The sequence below is a fragment of the Megascapheus bottae genome, chromosome 2 (genome assembly GCF_031878675.1).
Source record: "Megascapheus bottae isolate mThoBot1 chromosome 2, mThoBot2.hap1, whole genome shotgun sequence".
Taxonomy (NCBI): domain Eukaryota; kingdom Metazoa; phylum Chordata; class Mammalia; order Rodentia; family Geomyidae; genus Megascapheus; species Megascapheus bottae.
The window spans coordinates 40,860,864-40,880,797 of record NC_143510.1 but is presented as its reverse complement, the minus strand read 5'-3'; the positions used below and the strand labels follow the sequence as shown (position 1 = coordinate 40,880,797).

The following is a 19,934-nucleotide window of genomic DNA, read 5'->3' as shown; positions in this document are numbered from 1 at the left end:
CCCAAGGTGAAGAAGTCAACCTGGTGATACAAGGAGCCAGCAAGTCCCCATTTTTATCAAGCCAGAAAACAAAGCAAAAATTCTATATAGATGACTTTGGAAAGCAGGCAGAGCTAATGGACCAATCAGTAGAGGGAAATGAGGTAAAACACAGCTGACTTAGCATCAGGAAGTATGCAGGCAAAAACAAAATTAACTATAACAACATAACGATACCAAAAAAGAAATCACCCTGCAAAAGGAGTAAAACTGTATTCAAAGTAAAATGAAATGAATTAGTAATCATACCCAGAAAAAAGAGCACTTAAGTATGAAATTAAAGATAGCTTCTGATAGACTAAATCTGAAGATTTAGCAACTTGAGCATTTGAAGGTACTATAAGAAATTCTTTACTTATGAGAATTTTACCAGAAAGAAGGCTTTTCACTCAAGGGAATTACACTAGAAAAAAAAAGTCTAGTTTTACAGGAAGGAATGGACTTTCCAGAAATAAATATATTATAAATATAAAGAGATTTCAAACACCCTTTTCAAAAACTGAAGGTAGAAGAAAGAGTTTTTTTTCTCAGACTGATACAATAAAGGGAATCTAGGCTAACATGTTCAAATTTAAAAAACAAACAAATAAATAACTTGTCAGCCATGAATGTTATATCACATACAGGTACATTTTAAACTAGGTTCTGGTAGCTTATGCCTGTAATCATAGCTACTCACAAGATTAAGATTCAGAGAAATCATAGTTCAAAATCAAACTAGGAAAAATGTCCTTGAGAGTCCATCTCCAAAATAATCAGCTAAAAACTGGGTTAGAAGTATGAGCCAAGTACTATAGCACCAGGTTTGAGCAGGCAAGCCAAGTGAGGGTACAAGACCCAGAGCTCAAGCCATGGTGTGCACACACACACACACAAACACACACATACACACACACTACAAACCCCCTACATTTTAAAAACAAGGGCAAAACTTATAAAGAATTTGTTCCTAGCAGTTTTGTTATACAAGATATATACTAAAGGATGTTCCTGAGCTAGACTATAACCTAAAACAGCATGGAGGAAATTGGGAGCACAAATAATGGAAATTAGCCCTGTTTATTTTCTTTTTTTTCTTCTCTTAAATTATTTAGAAGCAATCGGTCTGTGAGGTCTGCTTCCACATATTAAACCAACTGTAAATTGAAAATACTTAGATGAAAGGTAGTTGTGTCTGAACTGAACATACATAAATCTTTTTTTGTTATTCTTTGCTAAACTATACAGTATAACAACTGTTTATATAGCATCTAGACTTTATTGGGTATTATTTATAATCTAAACATGTTTATAAAAGTATGGGAGATGCCAGTAGATTTCAATGCAAATAGTACACTGTTTCACAAATTCTCTGTTGTTTTCTTTACAACTAAAGGATTAGAATAGTAAATACAAATGGTTTGAGAAATAAGTAGTTGTATTGTCAAAAAATATCCAGATTGGGGCCGGGAGTTTGGCCTAGTGGTTAAAGTGCTTGCCTAGCATGCATGAAGGCCCGGGATCGATTCCTTGGTACCACATACATAGAAAAAAGCCAGAAGTGGTGCTGAGGCTCAAGTGGTAGAGCTCTAACCTTGAGAAAATCCAAGGACAGTGCTCAGGCCCTGAGCTCAAGCCCAGGACTGGCAAAAAAAAATATCCAGATTGTTTCTGTTCATTTGTGTTGTTGGGCAGAAGTGGGATTTGAACTCTGGGCTTTGTGTCTGGGGTGCAGATATTGTACTGCCTCAGCCATGCCTCTTGCCCCACTCTTTTTTGCTCATTATTTTTGAGATAGGATCTTGCTTTTGGCCTGGTTGGACCATCTACAATTTTACACTTCTTGAGGTAGTCAGAATGACAAACACGTGCTATCACACCCAGCCTTATGTATACAGATAGGGTCTACTGAACTTCACCACCCAGGTGACCAAGAACTGCAGTCTTCCTGGTCTCAAGATCTCCTGTAGCAGAGGAAACAGGCTTACACTACAGCACCCTGAAAATGGTTGTGATGAGGTATCTCAAACTTTTTGCTTGGGCTGGCCTCAAACAGAAATCCTATCAAATATATCCACCTCAAGTATCTCATTCTAGGCATGAGCTACCAGCTCATGTTTGTTCATTTTTGTTGGTCAAGGCCTGGGAACTGTCCTTGAGCTTTTCTGCTCAAAGCTAACATTCTACCATTTTGAGCCTCAGTACCACTTCGAGTTTTCTGGTGGTTCATTGGAGATAAGAATGTCTCAGATTTTTTTCTGCCCAGGCTGGCTTGGAGCTGGGATCCTTAGATCTTGGCCTCTGAAAAATTAGGCTAACAGGCATGAACCACCTGCTCCCAGGTTTAAGCTGTTATTATTATTATTATTTTAATGAAAACTTCTCCATTAGGCTGGGAGTGTGGCCTAGTGGTGCTTGCCTAGCATGCATGAAGCCCTGGGGTTGATTCCTCGGTACCACGTACATGGAAAAAGCCAGAAGTGTCATTGTGGCTCAGGTGGCAGAGCACTAGTCTTGAGCAAAACGTGTCCAAGGACAGTGCCTAGGCTCTGAGTTTAAGCCCCAGGACTAGCAAAATAAGTATACACACACACACACACACACACACACACACACACACACACACACACAGATCTCACCTGTTTTTGCATCTTTCCAATCATCTGAAAGAATGGTCTTGGTCTGGATAGTGTACTTAGAGATAGGACTGTGATTGTCTGAACCACGGCTCCAAGTGAGTGCCACAGAAGTGGCTCTGATGTCTTCAATTCTTAGACCACCTGGGGGACCTGGGGGACCTGGAATAAAAATTTGGGTAACGAATCAATAAAGCTCAGTGGGCTTATGGCATGCAATTATATCAATGTCCCCAATCACAGTTAGTTTAGATGACATCTGTATACCATATGGAATGTGGCTCCATTTCTATGCAGTATGGACCATTAGGAGTGATAATAAGTCGGACACTAGTGGCTCATATTTGTAATCTTAGATACTCAGGAGGCAGAGATCTGAGAGGATCATAGTTCAAAAGGCAGCCTGGGCAGGAAATCCCAGGAAACTCTTATCTCCAAATAAGCACCCAAAAAAGCCAGAAGAACTGTGGCTTAAAGTGGCAGGCCCCTGAACAGGAAAGCTCAGGGATAATGCCTAGGCCCTGAGTTCCAGGTCCAAGATGGGCGCGCGCGCACGCGCACGCACACACACACACACACACACACACACACACACACACACTCACACAGACTCACAGTGATAATAATATCATTTGGAGGTTCCACTGAATTGTAAAGAAGGAGATAAATATTGTTAACAAACAGCATTTTAGTTCAAGAGACACATGAAATTCTCTGAATCACAAAATCCACAAAGGCCTAACACAGATTATAACATGGTGAGATTTAAGGAACATTTGCCAAATGTTATAAATCAAATTCAGTCAGGGGATCAGAACATGTGGTTAAAAGTTTCATTCTGTGCCCCCCCCAAATAAAATCAATACTTTTAAATAATATTTAATGCTATATATAAAAGGTAACCCTAATGATAATGTAGGTAATGTATTTTGTTTGGAGTGAAAATTCCTGGGATCTATTTTATGTATCATTTGGGGTAGTAAAATTTCATGTTAGTTTATTGAAATAAAAATAACATGAGAAGAAATGCTTTTACTTATACAATGTAGAAAATGAGGGTCAAGACAGAGATAAACCAAGAACATTCTGTTTAAGCTTTGGGCAGCTTCTTAAATGTATTAAGCACTTGCTTTCTCATTTGTAAAATAGGAGTGATATAAATTGATCTCACTGGGCTGTTATTAGGATGAAAATGACAACCTTAAAGAAAGGAGTGTTAAAGCTGCTTCTAGAAAGCCATAGGTGAATTTTAGCTATTAACAATATTACTGTCATTCTCCTATAAGAACTTCCATGCTTTTCTATTAGATGATTTGCTTAACTTGAATGACTTTCTGTCCATGTGGGTTTTGTTTTTTCTCAAGAGCAGAGGAAATATTCCCGCATTTGTAATTTCCTTGTGATTGGAACCAAGGAACAAATATAGCATCACTAGCTAATAACACAAGACACACCTACTGATGGTAGTAGATTTTATTATTTGAAAATATCTCCCCTGAGAACATAACAGAACTCAATAAACTTGTAGATTCATCATCTATAACAAGGTTTTTATATTTCTTGAGGTTAAGTAAGTAAAAACAGACACATAAATAACAGTACATTTCATCTTCAGAGAGAACAGATTTCATTTCCAAGTGCAAATAACCACATTAAAATATAATGTAGATTGTTCATTAGAAACAGGAAATTCAATTGTTCATCAGAAACAGGAAATTCATTTCTTACAACAAATATCCTCCCAAGCCAATTACTGAGTTATAATATTAGAATGAAAAGTTAGTGATAAAAAGGAAAAGAAACAACATTACAGAGAAGATAAACTTCCATAATGCATGCATTCAGGTATTTTTCTACACATGGAAGTGTGATATTTAGGCAAGTTAAAGATAATTTAAAATGAATTGCTATAGATTAGTCTTTAACCACCCAAGGTTATGTCATTTCCTGCTGTTACTCTCTGAAGTTCTTAGAGTTTTAGATGATTATTATACAAGACTTGTTACTTATGTTTAATGTATTTGTTTGGAACATTGCAAACATAACTGTTTTATTCAGTAATTCATTCTTTGAAATGAGCGTAATTCTAAAATTACATTTGTTCCTTTTTGTTCTCTGATGTCTTGGCTATGGTGCTTTGCTTTGTTTTGTTTTATTTTGTTTGTGCTAGTACTGGGGCTTGAACTCAGGTATTTGAGTGCTCTCGTTCAGCTTTCTGGCTCATGGCTGGCGTTTCATGCTTGAGCCATGCCCCCAGTCCCTAGAAAAGGTTCTTAGGAAATAGTTGATGAATGATTTTCTGTAGATTCTATCCATGATATGGACATCTACAATTCATTTTCCACTTGCCTGGAAATCCTGCATTGTCAGAGGAGGTAGAGTGGAGGGGCCAAAATGAAAGAGGTTAGTTAGTATCTGCTAAAATATTTGTGTGGTGAGATTACTGATGTGTCAGCTGGTGTAGTTTTTTTTTCCCCATCCAGTATTTGTTGTCTACAGATACCTCACATAAAATATCACTTTAAAAAAAACCCCATAACATTAAAAAAAAAGTAGAAAGTTAAGTAGCACATTTAAAATCACCTTGGCTCTAAATTCTGCATGTTCACTGACTGACCTTGACCAAGCTTCTTAAATTTATTAAGCTCTCAATTTCTCCTTTCTGAAATTGGTGTAATGTAAATTGATCTTATCGGGTTGTTGTTAGGATTAAAATGATGAAGTGCTAAGCCTGTTCATAGAAAGGTCATCTGAACTTTAGTTATTAACATTATTATTATTTTTATTACTATTATTACTACAATGACTACTACTATTATTTCTGAACTCAGGACATGGGTGATGTCCCTGAGCTTTTGTTGTTGTTCAAAGGTAGCACTCTACCACTGGAGCCACAGCTCTACTTATAGCTTGGCTTTTTTGGTGGGGGTAGGGGAAGAAGTCTGTTAATTAGAGATAAGAGCTTCACAGACTTTTTTTGTCCCAGTTGGTTTTGAATTGTGATCTTCAGATTTCAGCCTCCTTGCATAGTTGAGATGACAGGCCTGAGGCATTGACATCTGAAGTTATTAACAATGTTATTGTCATTCTTCTATAAGAGTTTGCTAGGTGTGTCAGCTCGTCACTATTTAGTGATCAATAGTTATCAGAGATTTGCTTATCAAACTACTCTAATGCTTTTATCACTTGAAAGAAAGTAGATATCTTAGGAAATAAAGTGTTTTCTCTTGAATTTGATGGAGAAGAGTAAAAGTCTCAGAGTGGTAAAAATAAAATGCTCACAGAGTCAAGCTAAGCTGAGCTGAGCCAACATCAGTAGCATGGTGGCTTCTAGAGGAAGACCTGGTCATTTGACTCTCTCAGCTCTTTGTTCAGAATGGAGGGAAATGAAATGTTATGTGGTAGAAAATAAAATAATACAAACCAGACATTGGTGGCTCCCACCTGTAATTCCAGCTGTTCAAGTGGCTGAGACTTGGAGGACTGCAGTTTGACACTAACCTAGGAAGCAAAGTCTGTGAGATCCCGCATGGCTTGTGTTGAGTCCCAACTGTGAGCAGGAAGGATGAGTAAGAACTCAAAGTCTGGAGCTCAATGCATGGTATCAGTAGAAAAATAAAAGAGAAAAAAACGTATCTACTTGTTCCTCAGCACAAAAGAAATGATGATGATAACGTTTATTTCTGCATCTTATTGTTAATCTTTTCTGAATTTTTATTATTTTTAAGATAAAAACCTACTCATGAATGAGATTCAAATATAATGTACTCAGTTCATCATTTTATAATAAGTAATTGTAAATAATTAGGTTGGGGGCCAGTGGTTCATCCCTGTCATCCTAGTTAATAAGGAGGCTGAGATCTAAGGATCTTGGTTTAAGATCAGCCCACGTAGGAAAGTCTGTGTAGCTCTTTACCTTCAATCAACTTCCAAAATGCCAGAAATGGATTTCTGGCCTAAGTAAAAGAGTGCTAGCCTTGAGTGAAAAAACAAAGGAGCAGCACTTAGGCCCGAGTTCAAGCTCTAGTACTGGTGTGCACATGTGCACGTACACACACACACACACACACACACACACACACACACACACACACGCATGCACGCGCACACGCACGCACATGAAAGAAAAATATTGAGACTCAGAAATACCATTATTTTTCAATGTGGCCATTTTTTTTTGCTTTAGAAATATTGTAGCAGTCAATGAAGAGTTCAGAGACTTGAGAAAAAGTGAAAAAAAAATCTCTTCCAAATGATTGATCACACATTATATGCTAGCCTCCTTATCCATAATTGAGACTCTCAAAGGAGACATATTCGAATTTCAGACCTTCCGAGTTAGAGAAGTTGTAAACAGCACCCAGCATCTTTTAAGTGAATGGCATTACTTAGCGGTAGCCCCAATTTCAATGCTCTTTTTCTCTAAACAACTATAGTCAGAATCCTCAATAATTGTTGATGGAAAAGATCCCTTCAAGACACTGTTCCTTGTAGGAAAGCCCTCCATATTTTATTTTATTTTATTTTGTTTGTGTGCCAGTCCTTAGGCTTGAATTCAGAGCCTGGGGGCTGTCCCTGAGCTTTTGGGTTCAAAAGCTAGCTCTACCAGTTGAACCACAGCTCTACTTCTAACTTTGGGTGTTTTTTTGTAGATGAGAGCCCCATGATTTTTCTGCCCAGTCTGGATTTGAACCTCAATCCTCAGACCTCAGTCTCTTGAGTAGTGAGGATTATAGGTGTAAGCCACCAACATCTGGCCACATTCCACACTTTTAATACAAGACTTGCAGATTGGAAACTGGTGCTAAAACTGGTGTCATTCTCTAGGCTGGGTGCTTTCTCAAGGCTGCTGTTCTACTACTTGAGCCAGAGATTCCTGCTTTTTGGTGGTTAATTGGAAATGAGTCTCATGGCTTTATTGTCTGGCTATGATTCTCAGGTCTTAGCCTCCTGAATACCTAGGATTACCAGCATGAGCCTGTAACTTTAAATATGATATTAAAATGGAAATTAATGTAGAGCTCCAGCCTCAACTTCAAAAGCTCCTTCTGTGATGTAAACTGACCCTAAACATAAAAGATGCACATAAGTAACATCTTAAAGCTGAGGCTATTTAAAAATATATAACCACATGCATATGTCATTATTGAAAAATCAAAGCCATATCCCTCACAACTTTCCTGAGAGTTCTTCCAACCACAGATGGAGTTGCTGGAAACACAAGTAGTACACCATACCTACAAATAAAGCCATCAAAGAAGACAAAGCTGTTTCTTGAGAATATGTTTCTCTGTCCAAAAGAAGATAAATGAGAGCATTTTCAAGAAACATGATTTGAAGAGTACCCAATAGAACTGCATAAACTTCAGCCTGCATCTCCTAACCTATTTCAATCCATTAGTCCTTCCAATAAAAATCTTAGCTGCCCTCTCAAATGAAAATCCAAGATGGTAGATGGCAGGGGTTAGTTTCACTTTAATGTGAACACATGTTGAGTACGGCTCAGTCAATTCGATGGCAAGTTTGTTATGGATACAATTGTTCCATGTATGGTCTGTGTTGATTCCCAATTCTAGGTGGTTCAAGGAATCTTTGGGGGCTGCAGTCAGTGGCCAGTTGTTTACTGGTACTTGCTTGCATTCTTCCAGGAATAAGAATGGCACTAGGCTACCGAAGACTGTTGGAATGTTAGCCCAACTATGGCCATGCTTTGGTGAAATTGACAACAACACAGCTTATTACCTGTACTTGGAATCAAATCTCCCATTTATTTGTTCACCCTTTTGTGTTATATAGACTTCACCGCCTCTTCGTGAGCTAACTTCTGAGATATATAATTTCAAAGAAAAACAGGACAGGAAAACACAGCTTGCAACTCGGCCATTATGCGATGTACTGGGTTAATTCACTAGGCATTATTTTTAAGTATTAGTAAAGCTAGACCATTTTTGTTTAAAACAATTTGTTTTCTGCTCAAAGTATGTTTAGAAGTTTCAACAGGGGAGATAATATCTAAGCACTAGGTTGCCGGGAAGTTGAAGGGGTCTTGCAGAAGCTACAGGATTGAGTTAGTCAAGTCTAGTATAAAATGTTAAAAAATATATATGTATTAAAAAATTTTAAAGGCTTTCACACAAATGGTGTCAACGATCACCAGGTTGGAGGCAGGCTGGCACAGACTGGGAGAAAGGGCTCCACCATGTTTTTCTCTCCATTTTTTCTGTTTTTACCTGCAAGAGGAAAGATCAGTGCTGAAGGGGAAAGTTTAGATGGCCAGGACTGGGCAGGAAGCCATGAACACAGGATTTGCCATATTTGCTGGACAGGTAAGTTGGAATCAGGTAAAAATACAGCTCACTTCTAGATACTAAGGATGGAGGTCCAAAGAAAGAAATCCTCTCTCTCTCTCTCTCTCTCTCTCTCTCTCTCTCTCTCTCTCTCTCTCTCTCTCTCTCTCTCTCTCTCTCTCTCCCCCCCCCTCTCTCTCTCTCTTTTTCCTGGTCCCTATCCTGAGCTTGAACACAGACCCAGTGCCTAAGCACTGTACCTTTGCTTTATCACTCAAGGCTGGTGCTTTTTACAATGTAAGCCAAGTCTCCACTTGTGGGCTTTTGTTGATAAGAATCTCAAGGTTTATCCTGCATAGACTAGCATCTCTTTTCCTTTTAAGCAGTGCCTGGATTTCTAAGGAACAAGAGTCTTAACTGGAGATGCTTTGTTAACAGACAGACAAACAAACAAACAATAAAATAGCAACAAACTCCTGGACCCTTTGTAAATTTCATCCTCAGAATTCAAGTCTACCTACTAAAGTGTATGCTATGTATAGAGGACTTTTAGTGGAAAAACTATACTGAGGATAGATTAAGTAATACTTTTTTCTAGCATCAAAATTTATTTCTAATAAAGACCATGAAAACTGAAATATGCTATAATCAGAAGATGAATATGAAGGGGAATATACATATTTTCCAAGTCCCAGGAATATTTCTTCTTGGAAGGATTCTATGTCAATTTGTCCTTTTCAGTAATACTCAGTAATAATTATTCAGGTATAGGTGCTTTATTGTTTTCAAAAGATACTAACATAGCTGGACACGGTGGCTCACACCTGTATCCTAGTTACTCAGGAGGCTGAGATATGAGAATTGCGATTCAAAGCTAGCCTGGGCACTGAAGAACGTGAGACTTCAATTAACCACCAGAAAATGGGAAGTGGGGCTAAGGCTCAAAAGGTAGGGCAGTAGTCTTGATCTGAAGAGCTCAGGGACAGCATCCAGGCCCAGAATTTGACCAAGAAAAAAAAAAAGATTCTGACATAAAGTCACCATTAAATGAACTTGAATGATACCATCTACTTGTATTTTAAGTTTTTCAGAACTAAAAATAAAGAAAGCCAGATACGGTGGAACACACATGTAATCCCTACTATGCAGGAGAGTATATGGTCTCAGGTCAGCCTGGAAAAAATTCAAGATCCTATGTGAGAAACAACTAAAGCCAGAAAGTGCTGCAGGCATCATTCAAGTGTTACAGTGCCTGAGTGCTGGGATTACAGGCATATACCACCACAGCTGGCAATCCCTTTGTGATTAAGCAATTGTTCTAAAAAGCTAAGCCATAGTTGGGGCTGGATACCATGGACATTTGTGTCTCAAGTTATTATTATTATTTCTTACATTGTGTGAGAGAGAACGTGAATGAGTGTGTGTGTGTGTGTGTGTGTGTGTGTGTGTGTGTGCATGTCATGTATGTGTGTGTACTGGTCCTGGGACTTGAACTTAGAGCTTGGTGCTGTCTCTGAGCTGCTCTGAGTGCTCAAGGCTGGCAATCTACCAATTGAACCACAGTTCAGTTACCATTTTTTGCTTGGTTAATCAAAGACCTTCACAGACTTCCCTTCCCAGTCTGGTTTCAAACTTCAATCCTCAAATCTTAGCCACCTAAAGGATTACAGGCACAAGCCACAACTCTAAACTATTTTATTAATTTATAGGTCAGTGTATATAAATAGCAAAGGGGAAAGGATTACAGGAAAATATTTATCTAAAAAAAGTTGCCATGGTTTTGTATTGAGGACTTTTATGTAACTGTAACTATTACTATTCTCTTTCGTAAACATAGGATGTGAGACTTATAGTGATTAGCCCAGATGTCTGAGACCTCAGGTAATTAAATATGTATACTGGATATCTAATGTACGATTTTAATACCAAAGCCACAGCCTTTTCCTCCTACTATCTAGAACTTTTGACGTGTGTGTGTGTGTGTGTGTGTGTGTGTGTGTGTGTGTGTGTGTTTGCCAGTCCTGGGGCTTGAACTCAGGTCCTGGGCACTTCCGTGTATTTGGTACCAAGTAATCAAACCTAGGGTTTCATGCATGCTCGGCAAGCATTTCCCCACTAGACTACACTCCTGGCCTATGTATGTATGTTTGTTTGTATGTATGTATGTGAATGTATGTGTGTACAATATATATGATATAACACATATATGGATATGTTAATACATACATTGTTATGTATATATTATTAGCATATATAATTATATGTACATACACACATAAAATATATATTATGCATAATATATAATACATTCTTGTGTTAAGGGGTTTCTTTTGCCAATCTTGGGGCTTTAACTCAGGGCCTGAGCACTGTCCTTGAGTTTTCTCAAGGCTAGAGCTCTACCACTTGAGCCACAGCACCACTTCTGGCTTTTTCTATTCATGTGATACCAAGGAATCAAATCCAGGTTTTTGTGCATGCTAGGCAAGCACTCTACCACTAGATCAAACTCCTGGCCCCTGCTTTAAGTTTTTATTCATTTCTCTTTCTTGCTCATTGTCTGGTATATACTGACTTGCTGTTGTTGGTGGTGGTGGTCATGGGGCTTGAACTCTGGGCCTCTGAACTGTCTCTGAGCTCTTCAGCTCAAGACTAGTGTAGTAACCTGTCAGGATTAGCTGTCTAATTCTGATTTGTTATTTTGTAAAAATACTTAAAGTGCTTGACCATCTGTGTGTGGTGTTTTCCTGGTGAACTGGACCACCTGTGTGTGGTGTTCTCCTTTAAAAGCTCAGCCCCAAGGAAGGTGGGGGCTGCTCTCTGTAAGCCCGAAAGTGACTCCTAGCTCCTTTTACAGAGTGCTGGTGACTCTATTGCCAGGGGTTCGGGGACCTCAAAATGACTGGGATATTATAGCTAGAGCTCTACCACTTGAGACCCAGTGCCACTTCTGGTTTTCTTATAGTTAACTAGAGATAAGAGTCTCAAGGGAGCCGGGTGCAATGAGCCCAGCACAGTGGTTCACGCCTATAATCCTAGCTACTCAGGAAGCTGAGATCTGAGGATCATAGTTCAAAGCCAGCTGGGGCACTAAAGTCCATGAGACTCTTATCTCGAATTAAGCACTAGAAAACCACAAGTGGCACGTGGCTCCAGGGGTAGGGTGGTAGTCTTGAGCTGAAGAGCTCAGGGACAGCGCCCAGGCCCAGAGTTCTAGTCCCGCAACTGACAAAAACAAAGGTCTCATGGGCTTGAGTCTCGGCTGGCTTTGAACCATGATCCTCAGATCTCATCCTGAGTAACTAGGATTATAGGCGTGAGCCACCAGTACCTGGAATACTGAAATTTTTTTAAGTAATTTAATTTTTAAAAAATTGTGGGTGACAAATAAAGCCAAAGTTACTAATTAGAAATGACCCAGAAATTCCATTCCCTGGCATTTACCCAATTGTCCAGAAATAAGGACATAGTAAAGCCACTAGCACAACAATGTTCATTGCAGCACTATTTACCATAACAAAGATATGGAACCAACCCACATGCCCCTCCGTAGATAAATGGATCAACAAGATGTGGTATTTATACACAATGGTATTCTATGCTGCCATCAGAAAGAATGACATCCCCCCATTTGTAAAGAAATGAAAAGACTTGGGAAACATTATATTAAGTGAAGTAAGCCAGACCCAAAGGAACATAGGCTCAATGATTTCCTTCATTTGTAATAATTAGTACACACCTAGGACTCTTCTAGTAGAGGATTGCAGTAGCTCAAAACCAAGATAGATAAGGTCATATAGGATGAAGCTAAATGAAAGGATCTCCAGGATAAGGTAATAAGAGCTTTAAATTGTGTGATTGTTGTTCTTAATGTACTGTTATTTCTCTTCTCTTCTGTTGCCCTTTGGTTAATCTCATATTGTTACTGTATCTGACTTTGTTATCTGGTATATTGTATATACGTTTATTTGTTTATTTGAAATAGGAAAGGGAAGGGGGAAAACAAGATGATTGGGAAGGGGTAGGGGGAGGAAATGGGGACAAAACCATGAGAAGAGGTATCAGTGTGTGAGAAGCAATGCATCTATTACCTATAAAAAAAAGTTAATGAACTTTTGGATTACTTAGGGTTTTATTTGTATGATCAACTCAAGGAGTCAGGTACTGATAGCTCAGGCCTGTAAATCCTAGCTACTCAAGAGGCTCAGAACTGGGGAATGCATTTTGAAGCTAGCTTGTACCAAAAAGTCTGTGAGACTCTTACCTTTAATTAACTAGAGAAGAACGAAGTGAAGCTGTGGCTTAAGTGGTAGAGCATACCAGCTGTGAGCAAAAAATCTAGATGAAAGCTCAAGGCCCTGAGTTCAAGCTCCAATACACACACACACACACACAATAAAGGAAATAGAACCCAGGATCTGCTGATAGTTTATGGAACTCTCAGTGTTAAGTCAGAATTTAGATGTCTGTGGTACGTATCCTAAATATTCATACTGTGTTCAAGAATCCCTACATTTAAATTATTGTTGTTAGGTAAGTGGTTGTAGATTTATACTTAGGAATATTTTTGAGACATGTCAGGGTGCAATTGCCTCAAAATAACTTGAAATATATCAATTTAATAGTCATAGAGTCTGGAAGAACAGACCCAAAACTTTCATTTAGTTCCTGTAACAAATTATACATGCAAGCACACACAGTACCACACACGCACACACACACACACAAACACACACACACACACACACACACACACACACACACACACACACACCCCTCACTGCTTGTACATAAACATGGGAAGAAATCCAAGAAAAAAATAAGCTTATACCGCAGCAAGACCAGCGTCCACATCATTGTAGTGTAATTAAAGACATTCTCAAGTATTTGGGGCAGAAAAACACACATTCACCTCAGATACTTGGCTATTTGCCTGTGCTTTCCATTTGCTTTGGCCAAGGAAATCTAGCCACAGACTTGCCTCCTTAGCATTGCCAGACAGAGATGGCAAAATGGCCCTCTTTGCCAACGCTGGCAGGAACAAGGAGGGCTGGGCCCCATCCTAAAAGGCATGCTGACCCCATTCTGCAGAAGACCACAGCAATACAAGACTGATACCAAAGCTGGTCCAGAAATGGAGAAAAAGCATTTTCCTTTCTTCTGAGAAGAAAAAATTGTGGTCAAAGGCAAGCTTCCTAGGGCCAGTTATTATAAACTAAAGCCGAAATATTCAACGGATATGCAGATCTGATTATAGTTAAGTATAGAACTTAGAAAATGGTCCATAATTTCTCAATTACAGTTTAGTATTTGTTTGTTTGCTTGTTTTTAATCTTTGGTCTTGGTACTGGGGCTTGAACTCAGGGTCTATATGCTGTCTTTTGGTCTAGCAAGATGGGAACTTTACCACTTGAGTTATACCTACACTTGTGGCTTTTTGGTGGTAAATTGGAAAGAAGAGTTTTACAGACTTCCTGCTCCTGCTGGATTTGAACCAGAATCCTCTGCTTTAGCCTCCTGAGTAGCTAAGATTACAGACAGGAGCCACCAGCACCAGGCTACTACTTGTATTTTTCAAAAGAAAATTTAGAAAAAAAAGAAAGAAAGAAAAGAAAAGAAAAAAAAGGAAAAAGAAAAAAAAACCAACCATTTCTAAATTGTAAATTTACCAGTGATTTGGAATTGTATTTCTCAAAGTAAGTTATGTGAGCCATTTCTTTTGGTTCTCTTGGTCTTATAATGAAACTGATCAGTTTTAGGCAAAAAGGAATTTCTCTACTCACAGTTGATTTGTAGCCATGGCTTCTTTTAAAAATAATCTATAGGGTTTGGCCTAGTGGTAGATTGCATGCCTAGCATGCATGAACACCCAGGTTTGATTCTTCAGTACCACATACATAGAAAAAAAGCCAGAAGTGGTGCTGTGACTCAAGTGATAAGGTTCTAGCCTTGAGAATACCCAAAGACAATGCACAAAAAAATTAAAATAAAAAATAAATTAAAAATCTAAAACCTTATTTTCTTTCCTTTGGTTCCAGAAGGAAGTGGTAAAGTATTACAGAAGCTCATCAGCATTGTGAGCTTTCAGATTCTTTAGAATTTTTATTCATCAGTGTGTATTTACTGGACAATTATGCCAAATTAAGCTGAGAATTATACTAATGATGTCAAGTTTTGAAAACATACGCAGAAAACCAGTGATATCCCCAAATCCTGTTAAGTAAATAAATGGCAATTCATTTGTACTTTGAAGATGGTTTTAATTTATGTTGACAAAAATACGCTTTTGTAAGTCCAAGGACAGCACTCAGGCCCTGAGTTGAAGGCCCATGACTGGCAATCAATCAATCAATCAATAAATAAATTAAAAATTCACTTTTGTAATTCCAGTCTTTTTGTTCTCAATATGTTAAATGAATGTAACATTAAAAACAAACATGCAAGTGTGAGTCTTGATGGCTCACACTTGATTCCTAGCTACTCAGGAGACTAAGACCTGAGAATCATGGTTCAAGAACAGCCCAGGCAAGAAAGTTCTTGAGTGTTCTACCTCCAATGAACCAGCAAAAAGCTAGAAGTGGAGCTGTAGCTTAAGTGTTAGAATACCATTCATGAGCAAAATAGCTAAGAGACAGTGTCCAGGTCCTGAGTACAAGCTTCAGTCAGCGTAGATGCACAAAATTAAAAATAAAATAAATAAAATAGAATTGTATATGCTTAAGGAGCCAAATATATTTTGTGGCCTTTGCTATTGTTTACAATAAAAATTTACAATAAAATTAGATTTACAAGGAAATGACAGTGAGTTTTCCTAGCTAGAATTTCTCCTGTTTAAACAACTCTCAGTAGCCATGATTCAAGGACAAGTTTGGTAATCTTTCTAACATGATGAAAGTAAGAAACTATACATTTTCTTTACTGCTACTAGGTGGCTTCCTCATGTTTCAATGTAGAGGAGAGATTGTGCGGGAAATCTTTTCTTTCAGAGTCTGGGTTTGTGAGATGAAGGCCCGAGAAACCTCTAGCTAACGTCTGAAATTAATTCTTGAATTAAAATTGTATGTTTAGATGGTAACACAAATGCAAAGATTCCATGCACTTACTGAAAAGAAGTGGAAAGACAAACATAGAATTCATGTAGGAATTGCCAACAATAGGACTGCAAAACATTCTTAGTTTAGACAAAGAAGTAACTATGACATATTTGAGAGAGGACTCCTTTGTAGAACAATGCCTCCAACTAAACATACCATACGATTAATTTTTGCATGAGCAGTAAAAATTGGTATGCTCTGAATAAAATCTGTGCTAATGTAGAGAAACTGAAAGTGATAAAGAATCCATCCTGAGCATATTCATATGAAAGACTTGTAAACTACCACTGTTTATAATTGAAAAATAACCATATTACTCAGAATAAAGTTTCGTGAAAGCTTTCACAAGGTTACTTTATTTAGCTACTTCACCTTACCTTATGCACCAAAGACTTTCAAAGTAGTTTAGTCATCAACCAAAATTACCATCTTGAGAGTCTGGCAACCATGCCTTAGGCCAAGTAAAAGCAATTTCCATAGAGTATAGCTAATGAAGATGACAGCTAACTTGTAATGCTTTCCTATCTGAAGCTATATATTTTTCCTCAGAAACAAAGGTGGAAAAGCACACAAATACACACACACACAAACACACACACAATTGTTCTCTCTGAATAAAAATCCATATATGATATCTGACATTGTTATCTGGTATATTGTATATACATTTACTTGTTTATTTGAAATAGGGAAGGGGGAAAACAAGATGATTGGGAGGTAGTGGGAAATGGCAAAAACATGAGAAGGGATATCAGTGTGCAAGAAGTAATGCACTCATTACCTGACGAATGTAACTGTAACCTCTCTATACATTGTGCTGACAATAAAAAAATCCATATATGACAAAATGCAAGTATAAGCTTCTAGTATAACAATATAAGCAACACAGGTATGTTGTAGGGCACAGTGACTTCCATAATTTTTCTATTATCTGCTCTAGTTTCAACTCCTTTTCAAAAACATATTCAAATTCTATGGAGCATAATATGGTGGGGGTTGAGAATCACACAGAACCAAGTGTTTTAATAATAAATTCATTTCTCCTCTTATCTGCTCAATGATTGAATTAAGTGAAGAAATATAGTTTAATATAGCTTACAAGTATATAAGTAGGGAACCTAAAAGCAAGATACTGATTTCATTTCCTTCTTAGGAAGTTTTAATGGTAGACATGTTTGTTCACCCAGACATGGGAATAGTATTCCTAACAACTGAGGTGTTCTGAAGGTGTTTCTTCTTATTGCCATTTGTTTATTTTGTGACTGTACTGGGGCTTAAACTCACAACATGAGCACTGTCCCTTAGATTTCCTGCGCAAGATTAGTACTCCACCACTTGAACCATAGGTTCACTTCTGGCTTGTTTTCTGATTAATTGGAGATAAGAGTCTCATTACTTTCCTGTCCAGGCTGGCTTTGAACTGAGATCCTCAGATCTCATCCTCCTAAATGAGTAGGAGTATGGCTATCAAGCCACTGGTGCCCAATTACTGCAGGTATTTTAAGACAATAGGAAAGCCAAGGACAGAACAAGTTTAAAACTGGTCAGTAAAGGGCTGAAGGTATGGTTCAGGTGATAGAACATCTACCTGTGATCAAAGGTGGTAGGCCCTGTGTTCAATTCCCCATCTGGTCGAGAAAAAAAAAACAAAAACAAAACCAAGTTGAACACTGGTGGTTCATATCTATAATCCTAGCTATTTAGGAGGCTGAGATCAGAGGCTTGAGATTTGAAGCTGCCCAGCAAAAAAGGTCTAAGAGACTCTTATTTCCAATTAACCAGTAAAAACTTGGGAGAGGGGCAGTGGCTCAAGTAGTAGAGCACCATTCTTGAATGAAAAAGTCAAGTTAGAGCATACAGTAAAACTCTGAGTTCAAGTACTATTATCAGCACCATAAAAAGATCAATAATTATTTCTCAAAGAAGAACTATGATGTTGTAATTTTAATGTACCATTGAGAAAGGAGCTATAAAACTATGCAAGGCACCAAGGCAATTCAGTAAGTATGAATAAACATGTGAATATGAATTTCTAGCAGTAGAAAAGACAGCATACATATGGATTACTGTAAAATATATCAGAGAAAGTCTCAATAGTTCTGAAAATGTAGAAGACGGCACTTGTGTTTGGAACATCAGGGATAGATTTCTGAGTTTAGTAGTACTTGAGTCAAAAGCTGGATATGACATAGGCAACAAAAAGTATGTGACAACTTGGGGCTGTGGCTCATGCCTGTAAACATAACTATTTAAGAAGCTGAGATTTGAAGTTTACAGTTCAAAAACAGACTGAGCAGGAAAATCTGTGAAATTCTTATTTCTAATTAACCACCAAAAAACTGGAAGTAGAGCTGTGGCTCAAGTAGTAGAGCACCAATCTTGAGTGAAAAAAAAAAAAAGAGCAGGTAAGAAACAGTGCCCAAACCCTGAGTTCAAGCCCTCGTACTGGTACAAAAAAATTAAGACATGTGACATATACTAAATACTATGAGCCCCAGAACAGATAGAGATATAGTAGTCCGTGTGTGGTGTGTGTGTGTGTGTGTGTGTGTGTGTGTGTGTGTGTGTGTGTGTGTATCAGTTAAACATTGTTAGTTGGCTATGAGGAATGGTAACATAGAGTAGAAAGAATTGTGTGCAACCTCTTGGGTACTAAGCTAACAAGACTTGTCTGCTTCACAATCAGTGATGAAAACGGAAGTTAACAATATGTTCCATGTCCTACTCAGCACCACAGCAGGTGCCAGAAACAAGGGGATTGCATTTCTAAGCCACCTTGGTCCCCTCACTTCCACTATGACATAAGGACCACTACAGCCTGGATAGCTTGAAGATAAACAACAGATAACCACAGGATACACGTGTAAGTTATCTTCTTATAAGACGAGAGTCCTAGATATACCATGTGCTGTCAGGATGAGCCACATCAATATCTTCATGCACATACATAAAAATAGAAAGGAACATGGATGAGTCCCAAATTTGCATGCATAAACCTTTGGCACTGGAAGTAAAGAAAACAACCAACATTCTTTAATGTTTGTCTAGCATAAATAAATCATTCTTTGATAAAGGTAAGAAGACAATCAACATTATCTAATGCTTGTCCAGCATAAATAACTTATTCTTTGATAAGGGTAAGAAGCCAGAGATACATTCGGAAGCATAGAATAGAGACTCTCCATGTCTGTCTGTCTTGTCTGTCTGTCTGATCCATCGAAGTGAATTTGAATGTAAGACATCCTTTAGTTTTTGAAGCTGAAAGTGTACTGTGTCTTACCTCTCACAACAAGGTCAGCTGAGGCTGAAGAATTGTCCACAATGGTCTGAGCAGTGCAGGTGTATCTTCCGGCATGTTTCAGCTGGGCATTTCGGATGAGGAGTTCCCCATTAGCATCTAGCTGTTAGGAAAAGAGAGCAGTCATTCCAGTCAGTACAGTTCAGCCACCGATCCTATGGCATTCAGCATACAAAAAAGTGTGTCTCTTTCTGCTATGGAAGTGAGTACTAATGGGGGGAAAAAGCGTTAGTTTTAGCTGGACATCCATAGCTCACATATATAATTCTAGCTACTTAGGCTGAAACCTGAAGGACTATGGTTCGAGGCCGTCCAGGGAAGAAAGATCTGTGAGACTCCATCTCCAATTCACCAACAAAATGCCAGCATGGAAATGTGCCTCGGGTGGTAGAGCATCAGTCGTGCATGCAAGCTGAGGAAGCCCTAGGCTTGAGTTCAAATCCTGGTACCAGTGCTTTAGTTTCTCAAGTGAAAAACAAAATGACCAAATCAGTGACTTAAATCCCTTTTAGTTTTTGTATCTTTAACATTCCTATTAACAAAAATAATTTCTGTGAACATTATTATCCTGAAAGTTAAAAGATGAGATTATTGGGGCTGGGAC

The 19,934-nt window shown here is 38.2% G+C and overlaps 1 protein-coding gene across 1 annotated transcript in view; it reads right to left on the bottom strand.

Moving 5' to 3' along the window:
* The window catches only part of Cntn1 (contactin 1), a 120,259-nt gene that overhangs the window by 59,895 nt on the left and 40,430 nt on the right, over positions 1-19,934 (bottom strand). Inside the window, exons 13-14 of the mRNA XM_090353151.1 lie at positions 19,313-19,433; positions 2,658-2,816 (exon numbers count right to left, since the gene is read on the bottom strand). Coding sequence (XP_090209277.1) covers positions 2,658-2,816; positions 19,313-19,433 — 280 coding nt within the window. The remainder of the gene's footprint in view (positions 1-2,657; positions 2,817-19,312; positions 19,434-19,934) is intronic.